This window comes from Caloenas nicobarica, chromosome Z, assembly GCF_036013445.1.
Source record: "Caloenas nicobarica isolate bCalNic1 chromosome Z, bCalNic1.hap1, whole genome shotgun sequence".
In the NCBI taxonomy this organism is placed as follows: domain Eukaryota; kingdom Metazoa; phylum Chordata; class Aves; order Columbiformes; family Columbidae; genus Caloenas; species Caloenas nicobarica.
This window is the reverse complement of record NC_088284.1, coordinates 87,179,675-87,207,478: the sequence shown is the minus strand read 5'-3', so window position 1 is coordinate 87,207,478 and position 27,804 is coordinate 87,179,675. Positions and strand designations below refer to the sequence as shown.

Below are 27,804 nucleotides of genomic sequence, written 5' to 3'. Positions count from 1 at the left end.
TCAGAACTACCCTTGTAGCTCTTTCTACTGGAAAGCTCTGTATATATATATGTATTTTTTATGCCTTGGAGGTTGTGTGACAGAAAAAACAAGATCATTTATCTTCCAGGCACTATGTTTTTATGCTTTTTACTCTTTAGTGCTTTTTTTCCCCTAGGATCATGCTACAGGATGGCTGTTGACATGTTGGTATACTTAGCCACACGCATCACTTGAGATGTCTGTATTCATCAGGTTTGTATTCCATGAAAAATATTTTTTTTACCTCTTTATCCTTAAAGAGGGACAGCAGGACTTTCACAACTGCCACAAGATTTCAGGGGCTCAGTGTCACACAGCATGCAAAATTCTACAAATTATTTTTTTACCATGTGAATAAATGCTCAGTTGTGGGAAGACATGCTGTTAAGGCTTTCTTACACAACTCTCTGTGAAGAGGAAAGTGATCTGGTGGAGGTTGCTCCGAGCTTGCTTTATGTTTTAGTATCCTGGAATGGGTTTTTGAGACAAAGCTGTTGCCTGGAGAGCATGTGCTGGCGTTGAACCAGTATTACACAAGAGTGTTGCATGGGTGCTGCTGTGATCATGTGTGTGCCCCAGGGCTGTTCTTAAATGTGAACATAGATATGTACATTTCTCTTTCTCTACAGGACTGAGCATCCGTTGCTCGTATGAGAAGTGGAGCTAGTTGTAAATTACAGGCTGAACTGCTGCAAAAGACCGTGGTAAGGTTTGAATCACTTTAGAAGGGACCTAAATTCAGAGTTGACATCTCGACATCTAAACGATGTTTTGTTTTAAAGAACACTAGCAAAACAACCCATTTAACAGAGGTAATGTTAGCAAACCAGAAGGTTTCCACTCGAGCCCCAGCAGGGTCTCTGGGAAGGGGAAGCGCTGCGGGAGCAGATTGCACAAGCTCCGCTCTGCTGGCGCTGCGGCCACGTCCCTCCTCCGGACGCCCCAGCTGCGCGGGACCGGGACACGGCAGGTTCCGTTATTAAACAACCTTGCAACGGCACCGGCCAGCTTCTTCCTGAAGCGCCACGCCGGGGTCCGAGCCCTCGCAGGGCAGCGGCCGGGGCTCGGCGGGTGGCTGCTGCGGGATGGCTGCTGCCGGCCGCGCCCCGCCGCCAGCCGTTGGCGGCCGCGGGCGGAGCGGAGGCGGGCGGGTTTGAAAGGGAGGCGCCGGCTGCCATGTAAGCGCTGGCCGGGCGGCGCCGCGGCAGGAGCTGAGCTGGGAGCAGCCAGCGCTCCGGGCCGGCCCGGCGGTGCCGCCCTCGCCGCGGGGATGGGAGCGGAGCGGGGCGGCCGGCGCGGAGCCGAGCTGCCGCGCGGTGCTGAGCGGGCGGGCGGGCGGCCCCCGGGGAGCCCCCGGCCCATGGCTTTCATCATGATGAAGAAGAAGAAGTTCAAGTTCCGCGTGGAGCTGGAACTGGACGAGCTCTCCTCCGTGCCCTTCGTCAACGGCATCCTCTTCTGCAAGGTGCGGCTGCTGGACGGGGGCAGCTTCAACGGGGAGTCCTCCCGGTAGGTGTCACCGAGGCTCGCAAGGCGAGCAGCTGGCGGCCGCCCCTTTCCGACGGGCTCCGGTCAGCCCGCACCTCCGCAGAGCCGCGTCGCCCCGGGCGCCCGGCCGGCCGGCTCTGCAGCCCCCTCCGCCCGCTCCTCCCGCACGGGGCACGGCCGGGCGGGGGCCCCGGGGGAGGGAGCGGCAGCCCCGGGGCTCCTGGCGGCTTCGGTCCCCAGCCGGGGCAGCGGGAAGGGGAGCGGGCGCTCACAGCTCCGGGGGCACGGCGGCTTGGCAGCGGGCAGGCTGCCTGCCTGACCGTCCCGTCTGCGCCACCAGTACCAGCGGAACCGATGTGGGAGCGCCTGTAGGCTCCTCGTCTGCGTGGCTGCTCGCTGCTTGAAGTTTTAACACTTTAAAATAAAGGAAATGAATCTGTGATTGGCTGAGGGCTGCCCTAGCGAAAGGGGTCGCTTGTGCCATAACGCCCTGAGCTGTAAAGGTGATTGTGCGGTAACAGGAGGGGAAGAAATTTCTTGCCGCCAAGTTTGAAGTCAGAGCTGTCCCTTGTCAATGTGAGCTGTGCGACCTTGGTGTTTTATTCTGTTGGCCACTGGATCACTGTTATTTCGTTCTGTGGATATTTACACGGAGAGTTAACATGAACAGTTTCATGGAAAGGTCCTATCTTATTTCCTGTAGGTATTCGGGTCATACACGTCATTTTGTTCATGCTTAATTCTGCAGTGCAAGTGCAGCAGTAGACAGGTGTCTTTTCTTTTTGTTTGTTTCTTTCTTTCTTTCTTTTTCTTCTTCTTCTTCTGTCCCTCAGCAATAGAGCTGTCATCTGCTGTGACGGTGGCTTTCGGATCTGCTGGTAGTGATGGGTAAACACAGTGCAAATGGGTTTTTTCCAGGTGCCAGGCAGAGGCAGAACCTTGTCAATAGGAGGGTTGTGCTGTGGCTTCGGGTCTGGGGAGGAGGAAACTACCCTCCCATTACACTTGTTCACGTTGTATAGGTTATTATATTACTTTAATGTTGTTATGAAAAGGATTTACTGAAAAACGTCTCATAGAATGCTGGAAGCAGACAGAAATCAGTAACAAATCCATGAATATTAAGTTATTTTCTTATTAAAATACTGCTGTTACAGAGCTTGCTTAATTACCTGCTTTTGCTTCTGTAAACAGAATTCATCAAGGACAATAACGAGCATAAAAATGGAACTTCGGCCTAAAACATCCTCATTTATTCTGTTATACTAGCATGTATAACTGAAGATTATTTTTTCTTCTGTACAGGGTCTTCAACTCATCACTTTCCTGCCCGCATTTCATGTCTCTTCAATGCTTTACTTGTGACCAACTTCTTCAGGAGTCATAGATGATGATGATGATAATCGTGATTTTTAGGCACTAATGTGCCATTACTGTCCTAATGCAGCCCTTACTGCCTTGAAGTCATTTTCACAGACTGACAGGACATAGTATCTCTATTTTAAAGGAGTTATTTCAGCTGAGCTGATGTTTTTGATATGTTAGTGTGATCCTAGCCTTTTTTTTTTTGCCTTGCCTGTTTACAGTACTAAAAATAAAAGCTTGAAAGCATACATGCATATCTTTATGAATGTGAACAGTGTATTAGAGTGAAATATGACTGACAGGAGGTAGTATGTGTATGTAGGGAGTGTCAGTGGAAGTGTGATGATGTAAAAAATTGTGTTGAAGTATTGTGCTGGAGTCAAAGAGGCTTTGAAATTCTTCCACTTTCTTTTTCTGAGGGTATGGCTTAAAAATAAGAACAGCAGTGAAACACATTCTGGTATGTCGAAGTCCCTGTGACTGTAACTGAGTCCATTCCTGCTGGACTGAGAAGTGTTGAGATAGGCTGGTAGGAAGGTAAAGAATTCCTCTGCAGCGATCCTTCAGTGCCAATTTAGGGAGTGCCTTTGCTCTTGGCTTAAGAATTAACAGATGGATTTTCACAGTGGTGATTCAGCAAAGGTCCGAATAAATAAGGATGAAATTAAGCTAACATCAGAGTGGCAGGATTTCAAAACTGGTCGGTTGCAAACTTTTTTTAGTGGCCATCATCTTCTGCTTGCAGGCATTTATTAGTTTCAGTGTGAGCTGGCAGTCTTATCCTTAAAGTAGTGATTTTTGTAGTGTTACTAAACAAGACTGAAGAATTCCATTGTGTTTCAGAAAGTAAAATACAAACTCATTTCAGATAATGTATAACACATGGAGATACATAAATAGCAACCATATTAATTTTTTACACGTTACTGTGGGGTTTTTTTGTTTGTATGTAGTTTTTTAGAACTCCAGTCTGAAAACTTGTATTTGAAACTTCCCTATGCATATTTGTGAATATTTACTTTAGGAAAAAAAATTCTGTATATTATAATGCTAAATGCTTAACTGCCTGACAAAATATTCAACTTTTTAAAGTAGTCTCGTACTGTCAAATAATATTTTGGTCAAAGGACATTGAGCAGCCAAGTAGTAGCAGCATTTAAACCTGCGGGGAATGTTTGAGTGTGTGTGCAAGAACAGGACCCTGGAATTCTATGGAGAATTCCAGGGGTTATAAGCTTTGACTCTACAACATGGGAAACCTTTAAAGAAGTTGCAGAAGGGGGGAAGGTTTTGTTTGGTTATTTTAGTAAATTGCCAACCAACAATACAGTGTAATTCCTGCCTTTTTGAAATTGCTTTCTATATGACTTCTGGATCTTTACAATACTATTTTTAGATTTTGTAACAAAGGGTGGATTTTCAGCAAATGGATCGTGAATGCATACAAAGTTACGCTAACAAACCTCACTTTCTTTTACAAAACTCTCTAGCTTAAGCCTGGCTTTCTATGTGGAAAGGCATCTTTCTACAGTTCTAATTTCCCTGGCTCAATGACACTAGATATCTCTCTCTGAAACTGGATACACTAGAACAGGATATTTGTGCAGATTCCAGGATACTATGTATCTATACACTGCCTGGTAGTAAAATATTGTGCATATAATGTCTATTGTACCATGAAGGGACAGAAGATTATTCCAGGGCAGAAATTACATCTATGAATATTTTGAACAGAAAAATACTATTCTAAGTTATAGATGTGACTAAATACCAAGCATATTTATACAAAGCTACTCTAATTCAGACATAAAGCTACTGAAAGTATAGGCTGTCTGCAACTGCCCTCATTTTAGGTGGTTGAAGAAATAATTGATGGGCCCCAAGAGCAGATAACTGCTCATAGGCTGAGTTGTTGCTCAACCAGCAGCAAAAGAACAGATGGGATATGAGGAAAGCAAAGAAATTTTGGAAAATATCTTATTTCCTGAGGGTGTACTTTCAACACTGGACTGTATAGGTTTAGGTTAGAGTAGCTGTAAGCCTGGTAGCTACATTTTTAGCCTGATTTCCTACCGCACTCAAGGGAAGGACTTACTGGTTGTTGTGTTCTTACGACTGCAGTCTTCAGTTTGTTCATATCCCCTGCCTTTGAGATCTGATTTCTGACACTTCAGGCTGCTGCTGTTTCTCTCTCTCTTCTTTCACAAAACAACATTCAAAACTAAGAAGCTGATTGTCATTGGTAACTGTGTGACACACAGAATAGGAGCAGCTGAGAACTATAACTTTTTCATCAAAACATTTTATTCCCCAACAGATGCCAGGGAAGTTTTTTTTAATGTACAGGACACTCTTGAGTCCTGAGAGGCAGTCTCAGAGCTCTGGCATGACTAGCATGAATATATTCTTATTTCTGATGGATACGGGCTAGAGTATGGAATTGTCTTCTGTAGAAATCGATTTCTTATCATCCAGATAAGTACTTCTTACTTCTAGTTATGCTTGGTTACCTCCTTCTTGGCTGCCTAAAACTACATTTATTTTTTGTGACTCCAGCAAGTACATTTTCTGCCTGACCAAACTCTTCTAATTGCTTTTAAACCATTGTTTTCTGTGTTGCTGCTATTGCATTTGAAAGGGGAAGTTTCTTCTGACAGTAACACAGCTTAACCAGCTTTCTTGTTAGAAGTACTTGTTAGAAAAAACATACCTGTCACATGGAAGTACTGTTCCTACCACTCTCATCTTCCTGTGTGATGTATGAATCCTGTTGACAGTCTTCAGAGCTGGCAATGGATGATGCCACTTCTAATAGTTTTTCAGCTGTAATCTAATTTGCAGTTGGATAAACTGAAACAAAGTAAGTTTTCAAATGCTGTGAGGAAAACTGGTAGAGAGAGAAAAATCCTGGCTTGCAATTTTGTAGCTGCTCTTTTTAGCACTCAGTGGTTTCTCAGTTGTGAGACTGTTGGTCAAGCATCTTACAGGCCTTGTCCTTCTCTGTAGAGACGAAGATGTATGGAGGGCAAGTTCTCAACACAAATTATAACTTAAAATGTAGCTTCTTTGTACCTCTTCAGCCTTTCATTGTTACAATAAAATGTGTGTACTCAACAGTTTTAGAGAACAGGTTTGAGGAAGGTAACATGATGTACAAGGACTGGTGTGGATATTCTGGACAGGAGACAAAATGTTTGTACAGACTGCATTTTTGCATGGGATATAGCTGGTTATTACAGGTACAAAAAGGGCTCATTCTCGTGAGACTTTTCTTACCGTAACTGTAAGTACTGGTAAGAGATACGGCAACAGCTAGCTTTAGCTTTTCAGGAAAACGTTCTTGAAAAGAGATGCATGACAGGCATCTCTTAAAGAAGAGGGTGTGGAGGGAAAAGCTTTTATGCTTAATGTGTCTGGCTTGTGCAGAAGAAAAGGCACTTTAGTTTGAAAGAGCTGGTTGTGATGTTCTTGTGTTGTTTTTTTCCCTTTGACCCCAGCACAGTACATGGAGCACAGTATTTTGCTGCCATAAAGATAAACTTGTTATTTGCAAGCACCATAGCACCTAATTGCCTTCATATTTTAAAGACTACTTCTGTTCATGGAATAATGTAGGGTGGAGGGGAGTGCTAGAGATCACATAGTCCAAGTTCCTGCTCAAAGCAAGACTAACTTAGATCAGGAAGCTCAGAGCTTTGTCCTGTCAACTTTAGAAAATCTGTAAGAATGGGGATTCCATTCTTTGTAGACAACCTGCCCCTCTGCTTCATCACTTTTATTGTGAACTTTTTTCCCCCCTTATTTTATTGGAATTTCTCTTGTTACTGCCTCTTTTCATTTCTCTGTTCCCCATCAAGAAATGTCTGGCTCCATTTTCTCTCTAACTCAATAGAGATGGCTGAAGATGACAATTACATCTTCCTTCATCTCCTCTTCAGATTGTAAAAATCCCACGTTCCAAACTTCTCCCACATCAAGTGCTTCATCCTCCTCATCTCTGACTCCAGACCCTCATCTCACATCCCCTGGACTTGCTTTGGTTTATCAGTGTCTGTCTTCTACCGAGAGGCCCCCCCCAAACCAGCTGCAATGCTGCAAATAGAGCCTCACAAATGTTCAATAGAGGGGAACAAGCACTTCCTTTGAACTGCTGTCTACACTCTTCCTACTGCATTTTGCCCTTCATGGTGCTGATTCCCTTTTTGGTCTCTGCATTTGCCTGTAACCAGCAGTTTTTCATACGTAATGGTATTCCAAAGCAGCTCTGTTTCGATGTGATGATTTTTATAGGAAATACTTGACATGAAATGTTGCTAGTTAAAGATGTAACCTGTTTATTATGAGTAAAAACATGTGCAATAGAAAATGACTGCTCTGTTAAAGTTTTGTGTGTACTAACAGCAAATTAACTGGGGAGTTGTACACTGTAAACAAGTGGAGCTCTTCCTGCAGAGCCAGCTGTTTGCTGGTCTGCTTAGGGCTGAAACATTTGAGCTCTGTTTGTAAATGCCTGGTTTTGTTCATTGTTTTGCAATGCTTAGGAAAAAAGGTTTTGTTGGAGAGAATATATCTGATATAACTCAGGCATAGAGAAAACACAGAATATTAAAGGAAAAGTAAACTGTATTTCTTCCTGAATATAAGAAATAAATGGAAGCTTCGCATAAGTTTACTACTACAGTGTGAACTTTCAAGGTGATGCTCTGATCTCTAAATTCAAGAGACTCATCTTTCTATATGAAGACTAAATTTAGCATTCTGGTATCAAGTAACAACTTAACGTATAGCTTGGTATTTGAAAAGTTATTGAATGGCTTTTGCTCTTTTGTAGCTCAATGTTCTTTAAAGATTATGATGTTGGAATTGCTACATGCATGGGCAGCATGTATGTTATGTGTATTAGATGCATAGACTACATTTGAATAAAACTGGTACTGGTGCTAGATCTCTTATTTGCTTTCAAATACCTGTGCTGATTTCATATTTGTCTATTTGTGTTTGGTTTTACTTCCATCCTCAACTTAGCAGTAAGGATTTTTGGTTTAATTTAAAAGTGAAGGATCTCTTTGTTGGGTGATTTTGTTTATATTTTTGTTTGTGCGTACAGTAGAGATATTAAAAGAAAAGGCATGAGCAAACCATCTTGATACTTCATCTGTGTGAATCTAAACCAAACAAGACGACAACACTTTCTGTGTAATAAGGGTAGTTTTCTTCTGAGGATCTTAACACTTTACAAATACCAAGCTATTTGGCAGATCTTGGGAGACCGAGTAGCAGTGCACAATGTTTTGCTTGAAAGTGGACTGATAAGACAGCGGCTCAGTTGCTCTGGGAGCCTGCTGCATGGGTACCTGTAGCTTTCACTCAATGGTGAGACTGCACAAAGTTGAAATGAAAGTAGATTTTGGTTAAGAGGGGTGCAAGAGGGTATTCTCTTGCATGTCAAACCATTGTGTTCCCCAGTATAAATGAGAACTCTATATCCAACACCACCTTCCTAATGCTAAAGATAGCCTAGGAAAGGTCAAATCTTGCCGTAAAGTACCTGAACCGCTGAGGGGACTTAAAGTGTGGCTGATAAACTGCTAGATTATAGGTTAATGCTTTTAATTCCTGTCTCTTGGGTGGGATCATGACATTGGCATTCTTTGTTAGGTGCTCTGGTGTTCTGCAGAAGAAAGATGTTTGTGTTTTTATATATATATCTCTAAGAATGGGATATTGTTCGCATTTTAAAATACTATTTTCTACGCTAAAAGTAACTCTGTGTTATTCAAATACAGCATTTAGTAGATTGGAATAAGAAGTACAGAGCTAACTGTACTGAGTTTATTCAGCCAAGGGCTGATCAAAGGAAGCTGTTAGAGTAGGTGAGAAGTTCACATGCACACCCAGAAAAAACACAGAGGAGGGTGGGGGAGCTAAAATAATATCCTGCCCCAGCTACTCCCAGGCCTGTCCCAGGAGCCACCAGCCCATCAAAGGCCCATTTACGCAAGTCCAGGGACAGAGAGGCAGGTGGGGAACTGAAATGATGGACTTGGTGGAGGGGACACCCTGTCTGGGCCCGTCCCAGGGGAGCCTCAGCCCCATAGTCCAGGCAGAAAACCCATCGTGTTGTGCTAACACTCAAGTACCTTTTGGACTGAGGGGAGTTGCTGCATAGCGCTGTGAGACACATGATGGGATGCAGGGGAAGAGGCTTATTATGGGATGTTAGGAGAGGAACTAAAAGGAAGAAGAATTTAGGTGATTTGAGAAGGAGCAAATGTGGGGGAAATAGAGAGGTAAGGTGATCAATGGGCCAGTTAGGTGAAAATAGCTTGCTGGTTGGTACATTTGTCTGGCCATGCCCTATTTCTAATCAGTGCAGTCTGTTGTCTCTTCATCTCAAAGTACTTTCTAACTCCTTCCTAGGTGAAGGGCTCTCTGTTCAGTGTGTATGGGGTGGGGGGGAATGAGTGCCAGCAGCTGGAGTCAAGACTGTGCATCAGAGGGCCCAGGTGTCTGTGGTGCCAGCAACAGGAGAGACCTGAGTGAATGGACTTAAGTGCCAGCCACAGGAGTGGGACTGTGGGCCACAGGGGCCCGCGTGTCTGTTGTGTCAACAGCTGGAGTGAGAGTCTTGGTGCCAGCAGCTGGCCTGGGGTGGTGGGACAGATCACCTGTGTTTCTGGGTGCCAGCAACTCGAGAGACCAGATGTGTGCAATCAAGTGCCAGCCACTGAGTTGGGACCAGGAATCAGAGATCTGTGTGCCTCTGGTGCCAGCATGTAGACCAAGCGCAGGTGTGCGAGTGTGTAAGTGGTATCAGGGATCAAGTTGGACTAGCTGTTGAGTAAATGGTGTAGCCTGGGAGCCACATACATATATACACACACATATGGGTCTTGCTAGCAAACCCTGTCCTGTTCCACCAGAGCGGGGAGTGGGCCGAGGCTGCTGGTGCTGTCTCTGCGGGTGCTCTGGGGGTTTGTGACCTGTGTGTGGGTGCTTACCAGGAGCACGTCTTAAAACTAAAAACAAATGCTCCCAATTTTGTTTCTTTGACCAAGCAGTCTAAAATAATTGCACTAGAAAAAGAATCTCTTTAACGTAATCACCCCCATATGGCTAAATGTTATACTTGGCTGTCTAGAATAATTCAGACAAAAACATGAATAAACATTTTCCTAACTAATGGAACATGGTATTTTGGTAAATGTCCACAAAGAGTTTCAGCTTCTTGATTTCTAAGCCTCTCCTGTTAAAACTTTTCTATTTGGCAAGAAGGGATTTTTCACATGACATTTAAGGTTCTTAAAAGTGATTTATTTTTGTGTTTGTGGCTATTTGCTGAAACAAGTCATTATTCATATCTTTTATCCATGTGGAAATGAACAACCAATCTGTTGGTCAAAAAAAGAGCCCATCACTTTTTAACAAATTAGGATGAGAAGTTGGTTGGATTAGGATTTCTTTCTCTTGGGTTGGTTTTTGGGTTGATTTTTCTCTTTTGTGGATGAGAAGAGAAAAAAAAAAAGGCTTTCATTCATCATTCTAAACTGCAATTATGTACAGCACATAAAATACATACAGAAAGAGACTTGTCTACAGCTGAATTCTTGCATTTGAAATTTAGTCAATGCGAAATTGTTTCTCTAGAGAAAGAACACTTATATGTTAAACTGCTAGTAACTTAAGCTATACTTTGGAATCAATTTATCTCAATATATCTGTCTATTCAATTTATTCTTAGTTAGGTCTCACAGGATTAGTTAAGTTACACCAAAGCATGACAACTTAGTATGTATTTGAATGCATCTTAGTAACTAAGATGTATTTTGATTCATAAAACAAATGGTTTTGCTTTGCATGTGGTAAAGTGACTGTGAGGCTCAGAGGAAGCTGACTCATAACGGAAAGCTTTCTCCAGCCTGCCCCTTAGCGTCAGCCCAGTTGCCAAGAAGTTATCTGGGTTCATTTCCATAGTAACCAATCAATAAAACTGTTTATTTTCTAGAGGCCTGGCACTTGAACTAAGAATCTCAAAATATTAGATATTATTCTCAATCAAAAGTTAAGTGTTCTGATTATTTGACCTTTTTTTTTCTGCATGAGAGGAATAACTTGCTGTTGCTTTTCTTCACACAAAAATTACCTTCATGAAAATGTGATAATTTTTTTCCTTTGTATAATGCAATTAGAAGAACTGTTCAGGGGGGCAAGGAGGCTGGTTGGGGTGTTTTTGCACATTGTGTACGAATGTTCCAAATATATTGATTTTTAAAACAGTTTGACAATATGCCAGTGAAAGAAACTAACAATACTTTTTTGAGGTCCTTATGAGGAGGAAGGCGTATTCCTGGTTTTACCTGATTTTATTTTTACAATAATTAGAGCATCAGTATCTATAACTGAGGCATTCTTACTGTAACTTTTAATTTCTTGTTTGTAAGAGAACTTAAAAACCCAATTGACCTATTTAATGTCTATTAAATTACTTGCCTGAATAAATCCTGACCTGTGTTATGAGTGGACTGAGTCTTCCAAAAATGTAGTGGTTTTGTGCTATCTTCCTTATTTGAACAATTATATATCTATAGTAGTATTTGTATGTTGAAATAAATTCAAGATCCTTAAAGGTTTTAAGGACACTTACATTCACCAAGCAGATGTTACTTACATCTATCTTGTATTCATAAACAGAAATACTACATTTAATGTTCACTAAATTATATTTTCCTATAATGTTAGTGATCTCTGGAATACTACATAACTGTACAATGTCAAGTGGCTTTGACTGTAGCTTGCTGGTGGAAAGCTGTTCTGAAAAGCAGAAATATAACCTGAACCATTATACCGAGTTGCACAAAGATTTTGGTACGTGATTTTGACCTTATGAGTTTACAGAAACATCTAGAAAATCAAAGGCATTATTTGTAGGAAAAAGTGTTATTAATAACTGGAACTGTGACAGATGTAAAAACACTACAAGAACTTGCTGAAATGATGAATAGGAGAAGTGATTCTGTTACTGGTCGTCCCAATGGTATCCTGGGTGACAAGGGACGGGTGTAAGGGTGATGACAACTGTCCTAACTGTGTGATGAGCAGATACTATGGGAAGGGATTTTCTGAGATTTATGGATGACAAGTGACCACTTTCAGTCTTGTAGCATTGTTTTATAGCCTTATAACGAATAGCAGAAAATCTATCTTGCTTCTACTTTCCAAAAGGATGCTCGAGACTGGATTGTTTTGCAGATATTATTGGATGCATAGTAATGTGCGAGTGCTCCCTGTGGATTCATGGCCATAGCTGATATGCCTTGATCTGAGTCTAGAGACAGAGCTTAAGGCAAAGAATTGTTAAGAGTTCTTGCTCTTTCAAACTTAAAGGTTTGTATAATTGCATGCATTTTAGTATTGATACACATTTCTGGTAAGATTTAATTTCAGTAACTCTTTACATTCCAGTAAAAAAGACAGCTGGCTACAACAATCACTTTGTTTAGGTGACAGCATTTTTAATTATCCCCTTAATGTAGAAGTTTTTTAATTATAGTGGTATGTTCAAGTCTATTGTCTTTAAGTATCAATGCAGGCCAGTTGCTTCTGGTGCTCCCAAGAGGACATTAGCATTGTTTCCTAAGAGCTTTTAGCATTCTCAGTCTATCCTGATAGAACTCTTGACAGAAGGCTCAGAGTACTACAGTGTATTTAATGACTTAAGATAGTGACAAAAATAGCTCTTCTCTATTTGAATAAAAAATCTGTAGGTAGTAAATCTGATTTTGATGTGGTGGTGTTTTTAAGAGAAAAGAGGACCTTTTATTTTTTCATTTTTAGGATAAGCTCAAAAGGTTACTTAGGAAAAAAAATAACTTAAAACCAGTTCATTTCTAAGTTACTGGACCACCGTGATCTGCAGAAAAAGAGCATTCTCAGAAGTTACGTTATCTTTAAGCACAGCACATGAAACCTACAAATATGCAGGCCCCAGATACCCATGAATTGGATAGCTGTGTTCTGCTCAACAGCGGACATCTAGTCAACTATTTTCTTTGCATGAGAGTTGAGCAACTATCACGTAAATGCTACAATAGATGTTCCCAAGCCTTCTAAGTATCACAAATGCTAGCAGTTATCAAACATCCCTTTAAGGTTGTATTTTACTTGATGACTTCTTTCTTAAGCCTGTTTCCAGTAGAAGACGTAGCTATTAGTAATTTGCCTTTTCTGAATTCAGGTTCTATTTTGGATTTAAATAACTCATATACTGGCAGGTTTGGATATTTTTTTTTCCAAAGCACAGGAAAGTTTACAATATAACACATAACGGATAAAACATAACGGGTGGGTAGCTAGTGGTGTACAGAGCCTGCTCCTTTTAGGTCACATGCTTGAATATGACTCAGTGTTGTATCATCAGAATCCGTTAGTCTGCGATCATTAAACTGACTCATTTCAGGCAGGCTAGTTTATTCCTACCTTAGCAAGTCTCGGTGCCAGTGAGCACTGTAGCTTGCAGTCTGACCAGCACAGCAAATTAGAGCTTTAGTGGGAGCCTTGAGATTCATCATTTCTCCACAGGTGATGAACTCTGACTCCAACTTATGTGGAACCATATAATTCTAACTCTGTTACAGATGTCAGACTGGATTTTCAATAATAAGTTGCTGCAAGAAGTTAACAAAAAAACATGGGAATGATATGTATTAGAAAAAATGGAAGAGAAAGAAAAGGACAACATTGCTTTAATACGTGAAGACTGCACTTGAAGCATTAGAGTGGTAGAAGAAATTAGCACAGTTTCTCCACAGTTCCAAGTTAAGAAATGTGGGACTAGAAAAGAGCTTTTGATCATTGACGGGAGTCTCTCAGAATCACAGTCCTTGTGTTGCCTGTTATTGACAAACTGGCCAACCTTGTCTTTAATTACACTAAGATTTTTCTGCTCCTACTTCTCTTACTTGAAGGCTGCTCTAAAAATGTGCTCTGTGGTTTGAGACCTTGTAATTTTCACTTTTAAATTGATTATGCCTTATTTTGGTCCTAACCACTCGTCATTTGACTTAAAGTTATTTGGTCTCTAAAGTGTTTGAATCACTAGTGTATTTTTATCATATGTAATGTTTTCTTATATGATACAGGAGTTTTCTAGTTGTCCTCCCTGTACCTGTTCATTTTGGAGTCTTTCTCAACCAGAGTAACCCAAACAGAATGTGTTCTGTTTGAGCTTTATATAATGACATTAATATAGCTGAAAGCATCCAACATTTTGCCTTTTTCTCAGCTGCATCAAACTGTCAGGTTGTAACCCTCCTGTGACGAACAAATTCATTCAGATATGTCATCTTCTTTTGCTCTCAAATGGCAAGCTCCCAGCATGTAGCTGAAATTCTTGTTTGCCCAAAATGCAATATTTTGGATCTGGTTATTGTACATTATCTCCTTTGTACTTTCCTGGGCCTCAAATTTATCTGCTTGTATGATGCTCCCCTTCTCTATCTTGAAAAACTATTTCTCAGAGATGGAATCTTGAGCACATTCCAAAGCTCAGCAGCTTGGAAGGCAGTGCCTGCCTGGGAGCTAATATTCAGGAAGACTTCACGCTCCTGAGGCAAACTGGAGCAATCACATGGCTGTTGAATCTTTCTGTAGGTCTAATATTGTGTTCAATGTTTGGACCAAGTTGTTAGTCTTGCCACACAAAGAGAAGAATGAAGAACGATTTTTCAGGCCTTGAATCAGGTTTTGCATGAAGCGACCACTCTACAAACACTGGTTCTGCTGTTTGTATCTTGAGCTGTCCTATGGCATCTTATGGTCCTGAATGTATATGCAACTGATACCAAGCATGCTCTCTGTTTGCAGGGAGGTGGTACAGGCAAACTGTGTCCGCTGGAAGAAAAAGTTCTTATTTATGTGTAAAATCAGTGCCAGTGCCACAACAGGGATTCTGGATCCTTGCATTTGCAGGGTATCTGTACGGAAGGTAAGTAGCCCTTTTCCCTCCTCTCCTCTTTCCCTGCACTTTCTTCACTTGTTTTGGTTTAATTTTTAAATGTCTGATAAACTTCAGAATGCAAATTCTAGCTGCAATCATGCCAGGTATTCTAGTCAAAATTTCATAGTAATCTTCTTAATTACCTCAGTTTGACTAATTCATGGGGTTTTTTATGTTCTTATTGAAAAGTACACTTATTCCAGCAGGATGACAAAGTAATCACTCATCAGTCTCTGTAAAGTCAGCCCCTGATAGATACTTCTAGCGAGCAGCAGTAAACTTAGAGCCTTGAACTGTGCTAAGTACCAGAATTTTGTGTGCAGCACTTGCTGCCTTTGGGGCAAGACTTTGCAAGAGCCAAATGCTGGTTGGCACGGGGCACTCACCCTTCCTCACCCCCACAAGATGACAGTCTCCTGCTGGCCTGCACTGAGGGCAGTATTAATACCAGGTTCTAAATGACAACAGTACAGCCTAGCAAATGTATTTGCTTTTCTAAAAAAACCCAAACCAAACAAAAAATTCCCAGTCAGTATCTTTAAGGGCTAATGACATGTCTTTTTTTCTTTTTCTCTAGGAGTTAAAAGGGGGAAAGGCATATGCAAAGGTAAATCGAGGTGTATCTAATTTTGCCTACAAATTGGCTTTTCTTTCTTGACATTTTATGCCCTTTTAAAGTAATTCCAGAGTAGTACTCTGATACCCTTTATTTCATTATGTGCATTATAGTGACACAGTGGTCTTGGAACTCTTGATTAGTGTGTTTAGTGGGTATAATATTACACCACCAGAATGTGTTCTTTCCTTTCAATTTAGTATGTTGAAAGGGTTGATAAAAGTAAACCCTCCTGTGTGTGTTTAATTTTAAAAATAAAGAAAATACTCCTTGTTCTTTTTTCTCTTGAGACTTAAATTTTTAACTGAAAATAGAGCTATGCTGAATTTGAGGCTCAAAGTTTTTCTGCTTTTTGCCTTGGGCCACTCCCTGCAATGGTCATCCTCCTATTTATATTTGTGAGAAACTGCTGTTGAATGGCACTCAACACTGTGCATGTAGCAAGTACCTTCATAGAGTAATATGCTTACTACTAACTTTGTTATTTTCTCTTAACAGTTGGGATTTGCAGATCTAAATCTAGCGGAGTTTGCTGGATCGGGAAATACCACTCGTCGCTGCTTACTGGAAGGTTATGATACTAAAAATACAAGACAGGATAACTCCATTCTCAAAGTAATTTGTCGCCTTTATCATACTTAAATTAATAAAGCAGAGAACAAGTGGTATTATTAAGCGCTTCGTGAAATGTAAAACATATTTGCTGAACCTCTTTCTAGAAGGAACACTAAAGTGAAAACATCAGCACTGTTTAGTGAGGATCATTAAAATCCGTTCAGTCAAAACCAGAATTTCTGCTACTCTTAGCAATGGAGCTGGCTAGCTGTAAAAGAAAAGCTTTTGAAAGGCGTTGCTATTCTAACAGGGATAGAAAAATGGAATAGGGAAGCACAACAAAGTCGTTAATACATTCATATAAATATAGCAATTATATGTTTAAGACTCAGCAACTTTCTGTGCAGCTTTTCTAAGAGTGAATCTCTTTATTGGCTTATTTCTGTATAAGCCAGCTTCAACGCCTCCGTGACTCCCAGAACTTGCCCTTTTCTATTTGATAATAATCAATATAACAATTGGTGAGCATTGCTGGAAGAAACTCACCCTGCTGTTGTCTCTCATTAGTCCAGGGAGGTTAAACTGAATAAACTGCATTAACCTGAAAATAATTACATACAGAATGTTACAAGTAAATTAAAAAAAAATTCTTTTCCTACCGCAACACTAGGATTAATTTCTCATACCATTGAGTATACCATTTAAGCATGCACTTTGTTTTCTTTAAGACAGTCATAGACTTTTTCCAGAAAACTTTTAATTGATGGCTTTGACCCAGCTAACAAGCTTTCTCAATGCATTGTTGTCCGATGGCATTATTTACCTTTTGTGGTTTTACTTTTTCTGGTGTTAGTACAACCAGTCCTTGTATGCTAGCAGTTTGTTAAACAGTCGCAGCAAAGAATGTATTTCAGCACCCACTGCTTTAAACGATATTCTGTTTGCTCATTAACCTTTTAGATTTCCTGTCTCTTTATTTTTCCCTTGAAGCTATGTTAACTATTAATGATTCCAAGATTCTTCTTGATCTATGTATCTTTCGCAGAATCTTGCACATGCAACTGTTATTTCAAATGCTATTTTGTGTTTTGCCATTTTATTTTACTTAAATGTAAGATCTGTGGCAAGTATAACTTAGTAACATGACTCTGCTCCACAGACCAATTCCATTTTTTTCTCTTATGGAGCATTTTGTTTTCTTAATGTGTAGGTTTTGATCAACATGCAGCTAATGTCTGGTGACCCATGCTTTAAAACGTAAGTTTATAAAATACCTGTGTGAGAGAGTGTTTTGGTCACACATTCTTTGTTCAGAATTATACTTCTAATTTGCATTTATAAATCTGTCCAATCTGGCAAAAACGTAAAAAAAAAAGGCTCAAAAAAATGAGATGATAGCTGAATAACAGCTAACGTGGTAAAAATACCAGTATAAGTATTATAGGTCTCCTTGCTGGTTAAATAGTATATTTTCAAGCAACAAATACTAGCCTGTACACCTGTAATTAAAACAAACAAACAAACCCAAACCCACACACCAAAAAAACCCACCAAAAAACCCAAAACAAACCAAAAAAAACCCCAACAACCAAAACAACCCCACCAAACCCCCCTGAAACCCCCCCACCACTTAAGAGAAACTGTTCCTGCAGCAAGCTTATATAAATATGGGGTGATCTGACTAATACTTGTGTTTGGAAAATGTGCTGTTATACCTTTTATTCACAAGTCCCAAATGACTTTAAAAGATTTATTTAAAAAAAACCCAGAAGCGTGATATGACTTAGTACAAGAGAAAGCACTTACAGATATTTAGTTAGCAAAGACATTATGCAACTTAGTAAAAGATGCAAGAGGTAACATCTGGGAGAATACACCACTATATTTTCAGGATCCTTTGGTCTCATTGCCCTTAATCGGTAGTTAAGGAAATGTCACAGTTTTGCTAGAGCATGTTAGCTTCTATAACTAACCACAGTGCAGAAAGATCACACATGCCAGGGAAAAACCTAGTAATGAGTAAGATGACGTTGTTGCCATCTTTCTAGACTAATAAGATGTGTTTTTTTTGGTATGAGGCACCCCAGCTGAACTGGAACAGTGCAATTGGCAAGCTTCCTAATTCCAGAGACCAGCGCTACCTTCCTAACCATGACTTAATTATCCTGATGAGTAGGAAGTGAAGAACTCTTACATATCATTTGTATTACAAGAGAGATTTTATAATAACCTAAACATTCATTTTAAGGAGAGGCTTAGAGATATGTATAGAATCTGCTTCCATGAATGCAGTGTGGAATATTCCTCAATGCTTGCCAAGACTCTTAATGCCACTGCTTCTCTACAATTTAGCATGCTGGTAGACTGGGTTGTTCAAAGTATATGTACTTTTCAGTTTAACGTTAATGTTTTCTAATTCTACATGACAGTAGATGGCAATTTTGTCTAGATCAGGTTTAAACTGACTTAGTTGTATTTTACTTGTCACAAGATGTTTGGGGTATGGGTTGATGAAATACTTCCTTCAAAATACACTTGATCCCTTAAGTTCTGGTTTAACTCAAATTTTTCTTCAGTTTACTTTATTGACCACATTGTTATAATTAAACTAGTAGGAGATAGAATCAAAATGAGAGGATATATTTTTCTTCCCAGCAAATGCAATTAAGCTGTGGAACTCCTTGCTACTACACATTGTGAATACTAAAAGCTCAAGAAAGAATTAAGACACAGTCCTGAATAAAAAAAAATATTGAGGGCTATTAAGTCTAAAACATCTTATGAGGCTCAAGAAATACATAAGCTACAGATGAGGAGATGCTGGAAGAATATTTGGGAAATACATTACTAGGTGTGCCATATTCTCTTAGCATCTCTTTGCTGCTGACAGAAACAGGATGCCAGGCTAGAGAGGCCTTTGGTCTGAGACAGCATACTTGTTCTCATGTCAGCCTTTTCAAAAACAATCGAAGGCAGAGTTCCAAGTATTACACATAACTTTAAAAGAAAAAAATGAGTTTAAGAAAACAATCTGGAAAAAATTGCTAGCTTCACCCTTGTTATGTCAATCTTGATCTTTTGTGTAACTTTTACTTCAGTATGGATTAGGGTTTTTGTTCAAAATACTCTCACAAACTGAATTTAAACTCAACTTTTATCAGATTAATATAGACAATCAATGTCCCTCTGAATAATCCAATTAAAAGGGCTGATAATCTCATACAGGCTTAATCTGTAGCAGCAATCATATATGAAGTCTGTCTTAAGTGAAAAAGATTGTGTTTAAAATGAAATGAGCCTACAGCTTCAAGAAAAGCAGCATGATCTCCTAACTCAGTCTGAGGTGCAAGTTACTTCATGTAACTCACGATTTGTAGGTTTTATTAGGACAATGGAGAACTGCTTTCTATAGCAACTAGAGACTTTGTGCATTGCTGCTGTGGCTGTATCCTTACCGTTGTTTCTGAGGAGATCCGAGAATGTTGCCTGCACCAGTCCAGCTCAGATGATTCACCGCAGGAACTCTTCAATGTCCCCTTGCACCACTAAAGGTCCTTTCTCATCTCTTCTAACCTTCAATAAGAAGAACAGAACACTGTAAAATCTTATCTTGTGCATACTGGACAAATTGTAAGAGGGTATTATCTGAATTTGTTTGATTGGGCAAAGCTCCTCTGTATCCCTAGTTATTTAGCACTTTTTGAGTCAGACCTATTAACAAATACATCACTGATAAAAAATTTCTCAATCATTAGTTTTAAAACAACGTATTTCTGGTCTTTACTGGCTGGTACCAAAGTAGTTGAAATTAGTACCTAAATAGTATTCTGGGTCCCTAGGAAAAAATCTCCAACTGAAAGTATTCAGACTCGGCATTTTCTTCCAAGCTGATGATATAACCGTTTCCTGGAACATAAACCTTCAACGCAAACAGAACAAAAAATTTATCTAATCCAGATGTTCTTTACAGAAGGAAAAATAAACCTTAAGCAATTTCACAATCTGAAAAGAGCCACATATTTTATGAAGAAGCCTAGAAGGCTTGATGTTTGATCTGGGGTTACAGCCCTGAAAGCATTCAGCTTTTGCTTTTGAAAGTATGTTAGGCAATTAAGTCACATAAGCATTATATTTCCAGAAGTGCTTTTTCTCTTTCTCTCTTTACTTTCAAGTGTAACATCAGAGGGGAAATGCTACTGTACATAAAGGCAGTGACTAAGTTATTGAATATGTCAAATCTAAAAAATGTCAACAACTATGCATTTGTATGCAGACCAACAGTCTCTTCCCAAAGTCACAAACAACAAAGCATTAAAAAAACCTGTAGGTAACATCTTGAAGTGTATTTCAGTTGTATTTGCTTGCGAGAGAAGATTACTTTCACTTTGTCATCTTCTCATTAGTTCTTTTGCACTAGCAAAGCACAAACTTAGATGTTTATTCAATTTAACAAAATATCCTTTTGGGTCTTGGTATAAACTGAAACAAGCATTTAAGCTTTATCAAAAGCTTTTAAAATATTGAATCAAATTTAAATTATGCCATATGTGATGCTTTTTTTTAATTTGTAGAAGGCAGAATTTAGAGGGGAATAGATGGAGATGGTAACACAGGCCCCTGTGTTAGGAGTGAGAGGGTTATCAGCCCAGAATCTCCTCACATATTTTAACGGAGATGAAACAGCCAGGAGGACATCACAACGCACAAGCCACGTAGGCCAACTGTCATTGTCTGGGTTTGGGTTTTTTTAACTTACCATCTTGCCACATGTTCCATGAAGTACTGTAATATATACATCCTCAGCATGTAAATTATTCTGTGATTCATATGCTTAAATAAAATAATTATGAACTTCAAAATGAACACATATCACTCCACAAATCATCAAAAAAGGAAAAGCCTTTCCAAGGATCCCTAAAAGCCTGAAGACTGAGGGCTGAGCAGGCGGATTCTGTAAAATGTCCTGAAGCTCAATAGCAGAAGGTTGGAGTTTGGGGTGGGTTTTTTTGTGTTGTGGTGTTTGGGTTTTTGTGTGTGTGTTTGTTTGTTTAACAGTGGGCTAGGCAGTATGTTTTCAGAAAATAAGTTACAAGCCTATTAACTTGAAGCATAGTATGAATTATGCCAGCTTACTTGAAAAGAAATGTCTGTGCTGATCACTTTGGAGGGATTACAGCAAAGCGCAGCAAATCTTAACCACCTTCTTCTTGCAGGCCGCCTTCCACGGCAATGTCTATTGCAATTCCTGGAGAATCAGAATCTTTGCATGAGGACAGGAAAGGTGGAGAAAACTTAAAAGTGGTACATCTGGGCATAGCAGGTATAAGATAATGCTCTTCGTTTCTCACTTCTTTTATAACTGGCTTCATAGCTTCAAGATGTACAAAATACTTCAAATCTTAAAGGAATGCTGACGGTTGACCCACAAAGAAACCTTCTTTGGTTATGTGTGGAGACACACTCCCTCAGATAACATCAGTGGAGTCCCTCTTTTTTACTTTTGTAAACAGTCTATTTAATGGAAAGAAAGAACAGAAATTGGACTGGTATCTGCCTGCTTTTTAACATTTAAAATATTTCCTTTTCTGTGTGATGCATTTCTTGGTTTGCTTTGGATTTGTGTTTTGAGTGGACATTTAATTTGGCCCTTCATTTTCAACTTACGAATCACAGGGATATGCATAACTGCGTAAAGTTTGAGTGGTGAAAGTCTGAAGTATTGTTTAAAATGTAAGTAGTTACTCTGAAATTCAGAATATTAGAAAAAAATACTATTAAAACATTTTATTACAGGTTGGAATTTGGGGTGTGGTTTTTGGGGTTTTTTTTTTTAAACAAGTTTCAGGCTCTTACACAGCTTAACTTGTCTTAACCACAATTACTTTTTCAGCCAGAAAAAAATCTAGCACACTATTCTACTATGGTACTATGGAAAGCATGGTGATGATTATTTTACTTTTTAAGGAATTTGATAACATACATGGTATTTTTGGAGCACTTGAATCTTCAAAGGGTTTGTAGAAAACCAGTGTCAAGTCCCTAAGCCCTCTGGTAAATCTGACATTTGAGTCTAATCAATATTACAGGTAAAGTAATAACAAAACTGGCTTTAGCAGCAGTATCTGACTTGCATGTGTTGCAGATGTCTCATCTAAGAGTGCCTCAGTCCCAGATGACCTTGGTGCATGTGGACATTCCAGAACATCAAGCTATGCAAGTCAGCAGTCAAAATTGTCAGGTAGCTGTTAACAATTTTGTTATGAATTCTTGGGGTTTATTTACGTTCACAGTTTTAGACTGTAGAAAGAAGTATACTCTACATGTTCAAAAAAAGATTTGAAGTTGGAAGCTTTTTCCTAGGAGTTTCAAGTGTGGGGAGGGTAACATTGTTTTCCCCTTAAAAGCACAATGAATTGTCTGTTCAGATGTGAGACAGCTTTTTCCCTTAGCTCCTTCCAATTAACTTATCTGAACGAGATTTTACTTCTTCCATGTGTAAAAACAACTTGCAAATGGAGGCTTAGTTCTAACAGCTGAAGGGGAAGTAATGACACCAAGTCATTATATTTGTTAGGAAGCAAGAGTTGTTTAGAACAAAAAGAAAACAGCATGTGCTGGAATCTAAAACCCAAAGTAAGTTCCCTAGTTGGTAAATGCACGTACATTCATAAGGGTTTTGAAGCCTCTTTATAAGAAGACAAAACACAAATTCCACTTTCAGGATGGTAAAATACAATGACTTTGGCTGTTAACAAGATACCTAACAAAGCTCTCCTGCACTTTCCCAACAGGATATAGCACATGTCACTCCAGGTCATCCAGTTTGTCTGAGCTCTGCCACAGGAGAAACCCCTCAGTGGGCAGCACCTCCACAGGAATTGGGAGTATTCTAGAGCCATGTGAAGAGGCTGAGCCAAAAGTAACTGAAGCTAATATTGATACATCTGTTAAAGATGCACCATCAGAAAAGCTCTGCCGGTACACTTAACTTTGAAAGCCTTACCTAGCAGAAGTATAACATAACTTACTATATTGCTTGTAAGAGCTATAAACATATTTATTTTTGCAGACATCCTGTAAAGCAAGACTCTGTGGAGTCACAGCTGAAGAGGGTTGATGCTACCAGAGTTGATGCTGATGATATAGTTGAAAAAATACTCCAGAGTCAAGACTTCAGTTTAGACTCAAGTGCAGAAGGTATGGAGATAAATAAAGCAGCGTACGGAAAATTGATGCACACTGCAGACCTTAGTAAAATCCACCCTTTTAATAGCTCCTGTTGCTTGTAATCATAAGGACTGTGCATATGGATCACTACATTTTCTGCTTCATCCTGTCTCTCGGAAGTTGAAAAGACTCTTGCTTGACTCGGGTAACTTTCCCAGAGAATTATTCTAAGCCTGAAAAGGGCAAGGGAAAATCTATGAGGAAGGTAGTTCCTCCAACCTATGCCATGTGAAGTTTTGTTCTTCATTAGTTAAAACGTTTGCATCTGAAAGTATCAGTTACAAAACTTGAATATTTAAAATTAGTTAGTCTTAGCTAGGGCATTATTAAAGGAAGATAACATATGTTAATTCCCTTGCTTTTTAGAAGAAGGTTTAAGATTATTTGTGGGACCTGGTGGAAGCACTTCTTTTGGAAGCCATCATTTACCTAACAGGTATGTAGCCTGAACAACAAACAATCCATAAACAAAAATACATCTTATACAGCAATTATTCTCTATGTACATTCTTGATCTTTATATCTCTCCATTCTGTATCATTTAAAGGCACCAAAAGAACTAGATTGTAAGATTTTAAAACAAAATGTGTAGGTTAGTTCCAAAACAAAACTGATGTGTCAGCCATAAGAATTATAACTTTCAGAAAGTCTCAGTTCCAGAGTTTTCAGATATGAGCACAGTTTCAGTGTGGACACAGGAAACAGGCACCAGTTTGAAGTCTTAGCCCTACAAATTTACCAGGTTACTCTCTGGAGCTGGAAGAAAGTGTTTTACACATCTACCTTTACAGTATCAAACTTTTATGTCTTCCTGATAACAAACCTAATTTTCCTTCAGTTTGGCACACAGCTCCTTCTGTTTCCATATGCTACACTATTCCTGTTTCAATGGCTTGTTCATCTTTCAACTCCTGTAGCCCTAAGATCTCTCCTTTGATAATCTGCTTTAGATTATCTTCTCGTAGTTGTTTTAGAAGCAGGGAGATTTTTTTTTTTTCTTCTCTAAACCCTCTTCAAATACTCTGCTATATGACTTGACCTGAATGTATTAGTCTTCTCAGATGAAAAAAAAACATTAAAAACAGGTAATATGCTCTAATACTATGATTCTGCCCTCCACAGTAACTCTTAAGATTTTTCTTTATCACACAAAATTAACCTGGCGTCAGTATTTCAGCAAGTACTTCTGGAATTAGGTATAAAGGCAGCTGATAATGTGCTGAAAGTTATAAAACAAATAACGTTTTACAAAGCAAGCAATACTGGTGGTTAAAAGATAATTCGTTGGCTTACTTGCAAACTGGGCGCACTAATTCCTATCTAGGATAACATGTATGGTTACAGAGCACACCACAGTAGTCTATAGAGATCTGTCCTAATTCAGTTGCCAGACAGTCCAAGCAGAATTTTATACTAAGGCAGAGCTCTGCCCTATTAATTTTTGACATAGTACTGCAATTTGCCATGTGAAACCACCCACTATGCTCTGTCGCATAGGGGATAAGACAGTTTTGTAACTGCATTTACAATTCCATGTGAACAAAACACTGAAAGATGTTTTTCTTGTATCTTAATGTAAGAAGATAAACACTGGTTTTTTTTTTTTTTACCTATTTATGTATTTACCTATTTTTTACCTATTTACGTATAAATGTATATAAAAAGTATTAGCTGTATATGATATAGTTTGGGTGGGAGGGGTACCCAAAGATAACGTTTAAGGAACCATAGAGAAGTCCAACAGTAACTTCTTTTTCAGTAGCATTATTTAACATTCTTCATTTTGACTGTAGTATAACACAAAATGCTTGAATGCATTAAACTGTCGGTAACTCAGTGGCACGGTAATCATGCATGTTTTCTACCCTTCACATTTAGCTGTTCTGCTATGAGCTGTTGGGTTTTTTTGAGGCAGTTAGTTGGGGTTTTTTTAAAGAGTAAACTTGCTGATCTGTGATACTTGCTGTTTAGGTTACATTTAAGTTGAAATTGAACTAACTTATTTCAAACATTTTTTCAGAGCAGGATCTGGAGCATATGAACAGGTAGTGATAAAACGCTAGACTAGAATGACAAACAAGAGGACAACGTGGAGTTCTGGCATTGATACTTCTGGTTTTGTTTGCTCTGTTGCAAGAGTTGTGAAAGGCAAAATGAACTCAATGTGATTTTTTTTTTAAAGTAATGGAATGCCTTTTGCTCGTAGAGCTTCACCTTCTGTGGTATGAAGGCAATGTTTAGCTATGTATACCTTGTGCGAGCTCTTGGGCTGCTTTTGTAAGCTCTACCTCCTGTTAGTGGAATTCTTGCTTTTCTGGAAGCACGATTAACTGAGGGCCACTTCAGTATTTTACAGAGGTGATCACTTGTGGTGATGTACTTTGTCTGCAACTGCTTTTCTGAAGAAGCTTCTAAAAGTTGGTCTAAAATGAACCTGAAGAAATTAATTACTCAATTTGATCCTCCCTGCCATTTTAGTCTTACAGAAGCTAATTACTTCTATTAAGTCAAAATTACTATCAAGTTAAAATTAAGGCCTCCACAAAACAGCTCAGCTACGTTTTAACATAAAACCTTGTCTTAAGAGTACTAAGCATAACTTAATTGTAATCATGAACAGTAGAGGTGAACTTCACATGTATTAAAAACAAACAAACCCACTAAATCGATCCAAACCAGCCAGTAATCAGTTGCGTTAATGGTAAATGAAGTCTAGAGGCTTAAATGCATCAAATGTGACATCTGTTTTCAGGCAAGTGACAAAAGAAGTGGGATCACAAATCAAAATACTAAAGCACAGTAGTGTATTATCAAGAAAGCCAGCTTGATTGTTATATCTAGAGTCCAAAAGCTTCTTCCACAGAAACTCAGGAACCTGTTGCAGGAACCTGTTGATTCAATGGGACGGTACTGTTTACAAACCCAGTCAGTAGTTTACTGCCACTTACGACTTTTTATTGTGGTTTAATCCTTCACTGTTATGGAGTGCTTTGCTTGTATTTTGAACTTGCCTTGCGAGACTGGGGAGGTACAGGGAGATTTAACTTTTTACTAAGCAACGTAAGCTTTAAAACTAGGTAAACATCTATACTATTATTAATATAACTTATTAAGAGAAGCACTTTATTGTAGATATAATCTGCACTCTGAAAAAGTCTTACTGTGCAGTAGATTTGTTGAACGCTTCTTCCTTCACTATCTGTCCACTCTTACATTAAGGTCAATGTACTGTATTTAAATTTGCACAAAAAGTGATTTGCCTGACAGGCAAGAAAGATGAAAGATCTAACATTTTCACTGATTTGTAAAGGGTTGTGTTAGGTGACACAGTTCTAATTCTGGCTTGGCTCTGCTGTATTTAATTGTAAACTAAAAATGACCTTGATTTTGTTATGATTAGTTGTATTGTTTATCAGTAAGTCTTGGATTAAAGAAAAACAAATAGTGTGGCCATTTTTGAAAGCGCTCAATGCTTCAAATTCTGCTCAGAGTCATGTTTGACATCCTTTTATTGAAGTATAAGTAGGCCGCATTTAATAGTTTAAATTAGGAAAACCAGGATTTGTTTTCCATAAATTCATAGTAGAGTTATTAAACTGATTTTTATTTGTGTTTTTTTAAGGAAACTTAAGATTTTAAAACTTGAGTACTGTTACTGCCTATGATTAATATGAGCTATTTCTCTGTTGTTACTTAAACACTTTTATTTCCTACTGCTAATTATAATCTCTTTGAAGTGTTTTAATGGGTAAAATAATTGAGACAAAGATTATATTTTAGCTGCTGTTAATAGAAGTGTGGTATTATCCATTTCTGTCCTCCACGGGAATTTAAACACAAACTACATAACTGCTAGTATACAACTCTCTCTCACAGCACGATAGTTTCCTTTCCTGTTATATAACTAATTTGTACAAAAAAAATCCTACTGCAAGCCAAAAGATGCATGAAATTTGAATAAATTAAGTTGCTTTCTGTACTCCTTAACATGGCTACACTTGTTGACAAATCTATTAAAACCAGTAGTAGTTAGATGGTAGTTTACTTAAGTTTACTGGGAAAAACAGGCATAGTTTGAGGAAAACAGACTTTAAAAAGAAACAAAAAAACATTTTACAGCTACTTATGTAATTCGTAAGGGAATTTCCACAGCCCAGATGTGTATTCAGTGTCAGGAGACACAGCTAACTGCCATAGATTAGATATCCTGTTTACTAGAAACAAATTATTTTATTGCCTGGGCAGATATTTTATCTAGGAGGGAAGTTTACGTGGAAATCAAGCTTTTAATAAAACTGTATTCTAGTAATTTATTGTTCTCACTTTGAGTTAAAACTCTTAAGTGATTCTCTAATTATGCATATTTTAAGTGGAACATAACCTTCATATTTAGAGGTAGCATTTTATTTTTTGTAAACTGTGTTATAAGAATACTGGAGACTCTCATATAGTAAACTGAGATGTGTTGGTAGTATGTGGGTTTTTTTTTTTTTACTGTATTTAAATGCAAATGTGTCAGACATTCAATAAACTTGTG

The 27,804-nt window shown here is 38.9% G+C and overlaps 1 protein-coding gene across 3 annotated transcripts; it reads left to right on the top strand.

Moving 5' to 3' along the window:
• Positions 1 to 1,237: 1,237 nt before the first annotated feature.
• EEIG2 (EEIG family member 2) lies at positions 1,238 to 27,804 on the top strand. Of its 3 annotated transcripts, none has more exons than XM_065656326.1 (11): positions 1,238 to 1,530; positions 14,737 to 14,857; positions 15,447 to 15,476; positions 15,984 to 16,100; positions 17,251 to 17,297; positions 21,254 to 21,360; positions 22,183 to 22,278; positions 22,832 to 23,018; positions 23,110 to 23,237; positions 23,637 to 23,703; positions 25,288 to 27,804. In XM_065656326.1, exons 1-11 carry the CDS (start codon positions 1,292 to 1,294, stop codon positions 25,328 to 25,330), a joined length of 1,182 nt encoding a protein of 393 aa, XP_065512398.1. In that variant the 5' UTR covers positions 1,238 to 1,291; the 3' UTR covers positions 25,331 to 27,804. The 3 variants fall into 3 exon arrangements, with proteins under 3 accessions (XP_065512398.1, XP_065512399.1, XP_065512396.1); XM_065656327.1 differs by having other exon boundaries at positions 23,634 to 23,703; positions 25,293 to 27,804; XM_065656324.1 differs by having other exon boundaries at positions 23,634 to 23,703.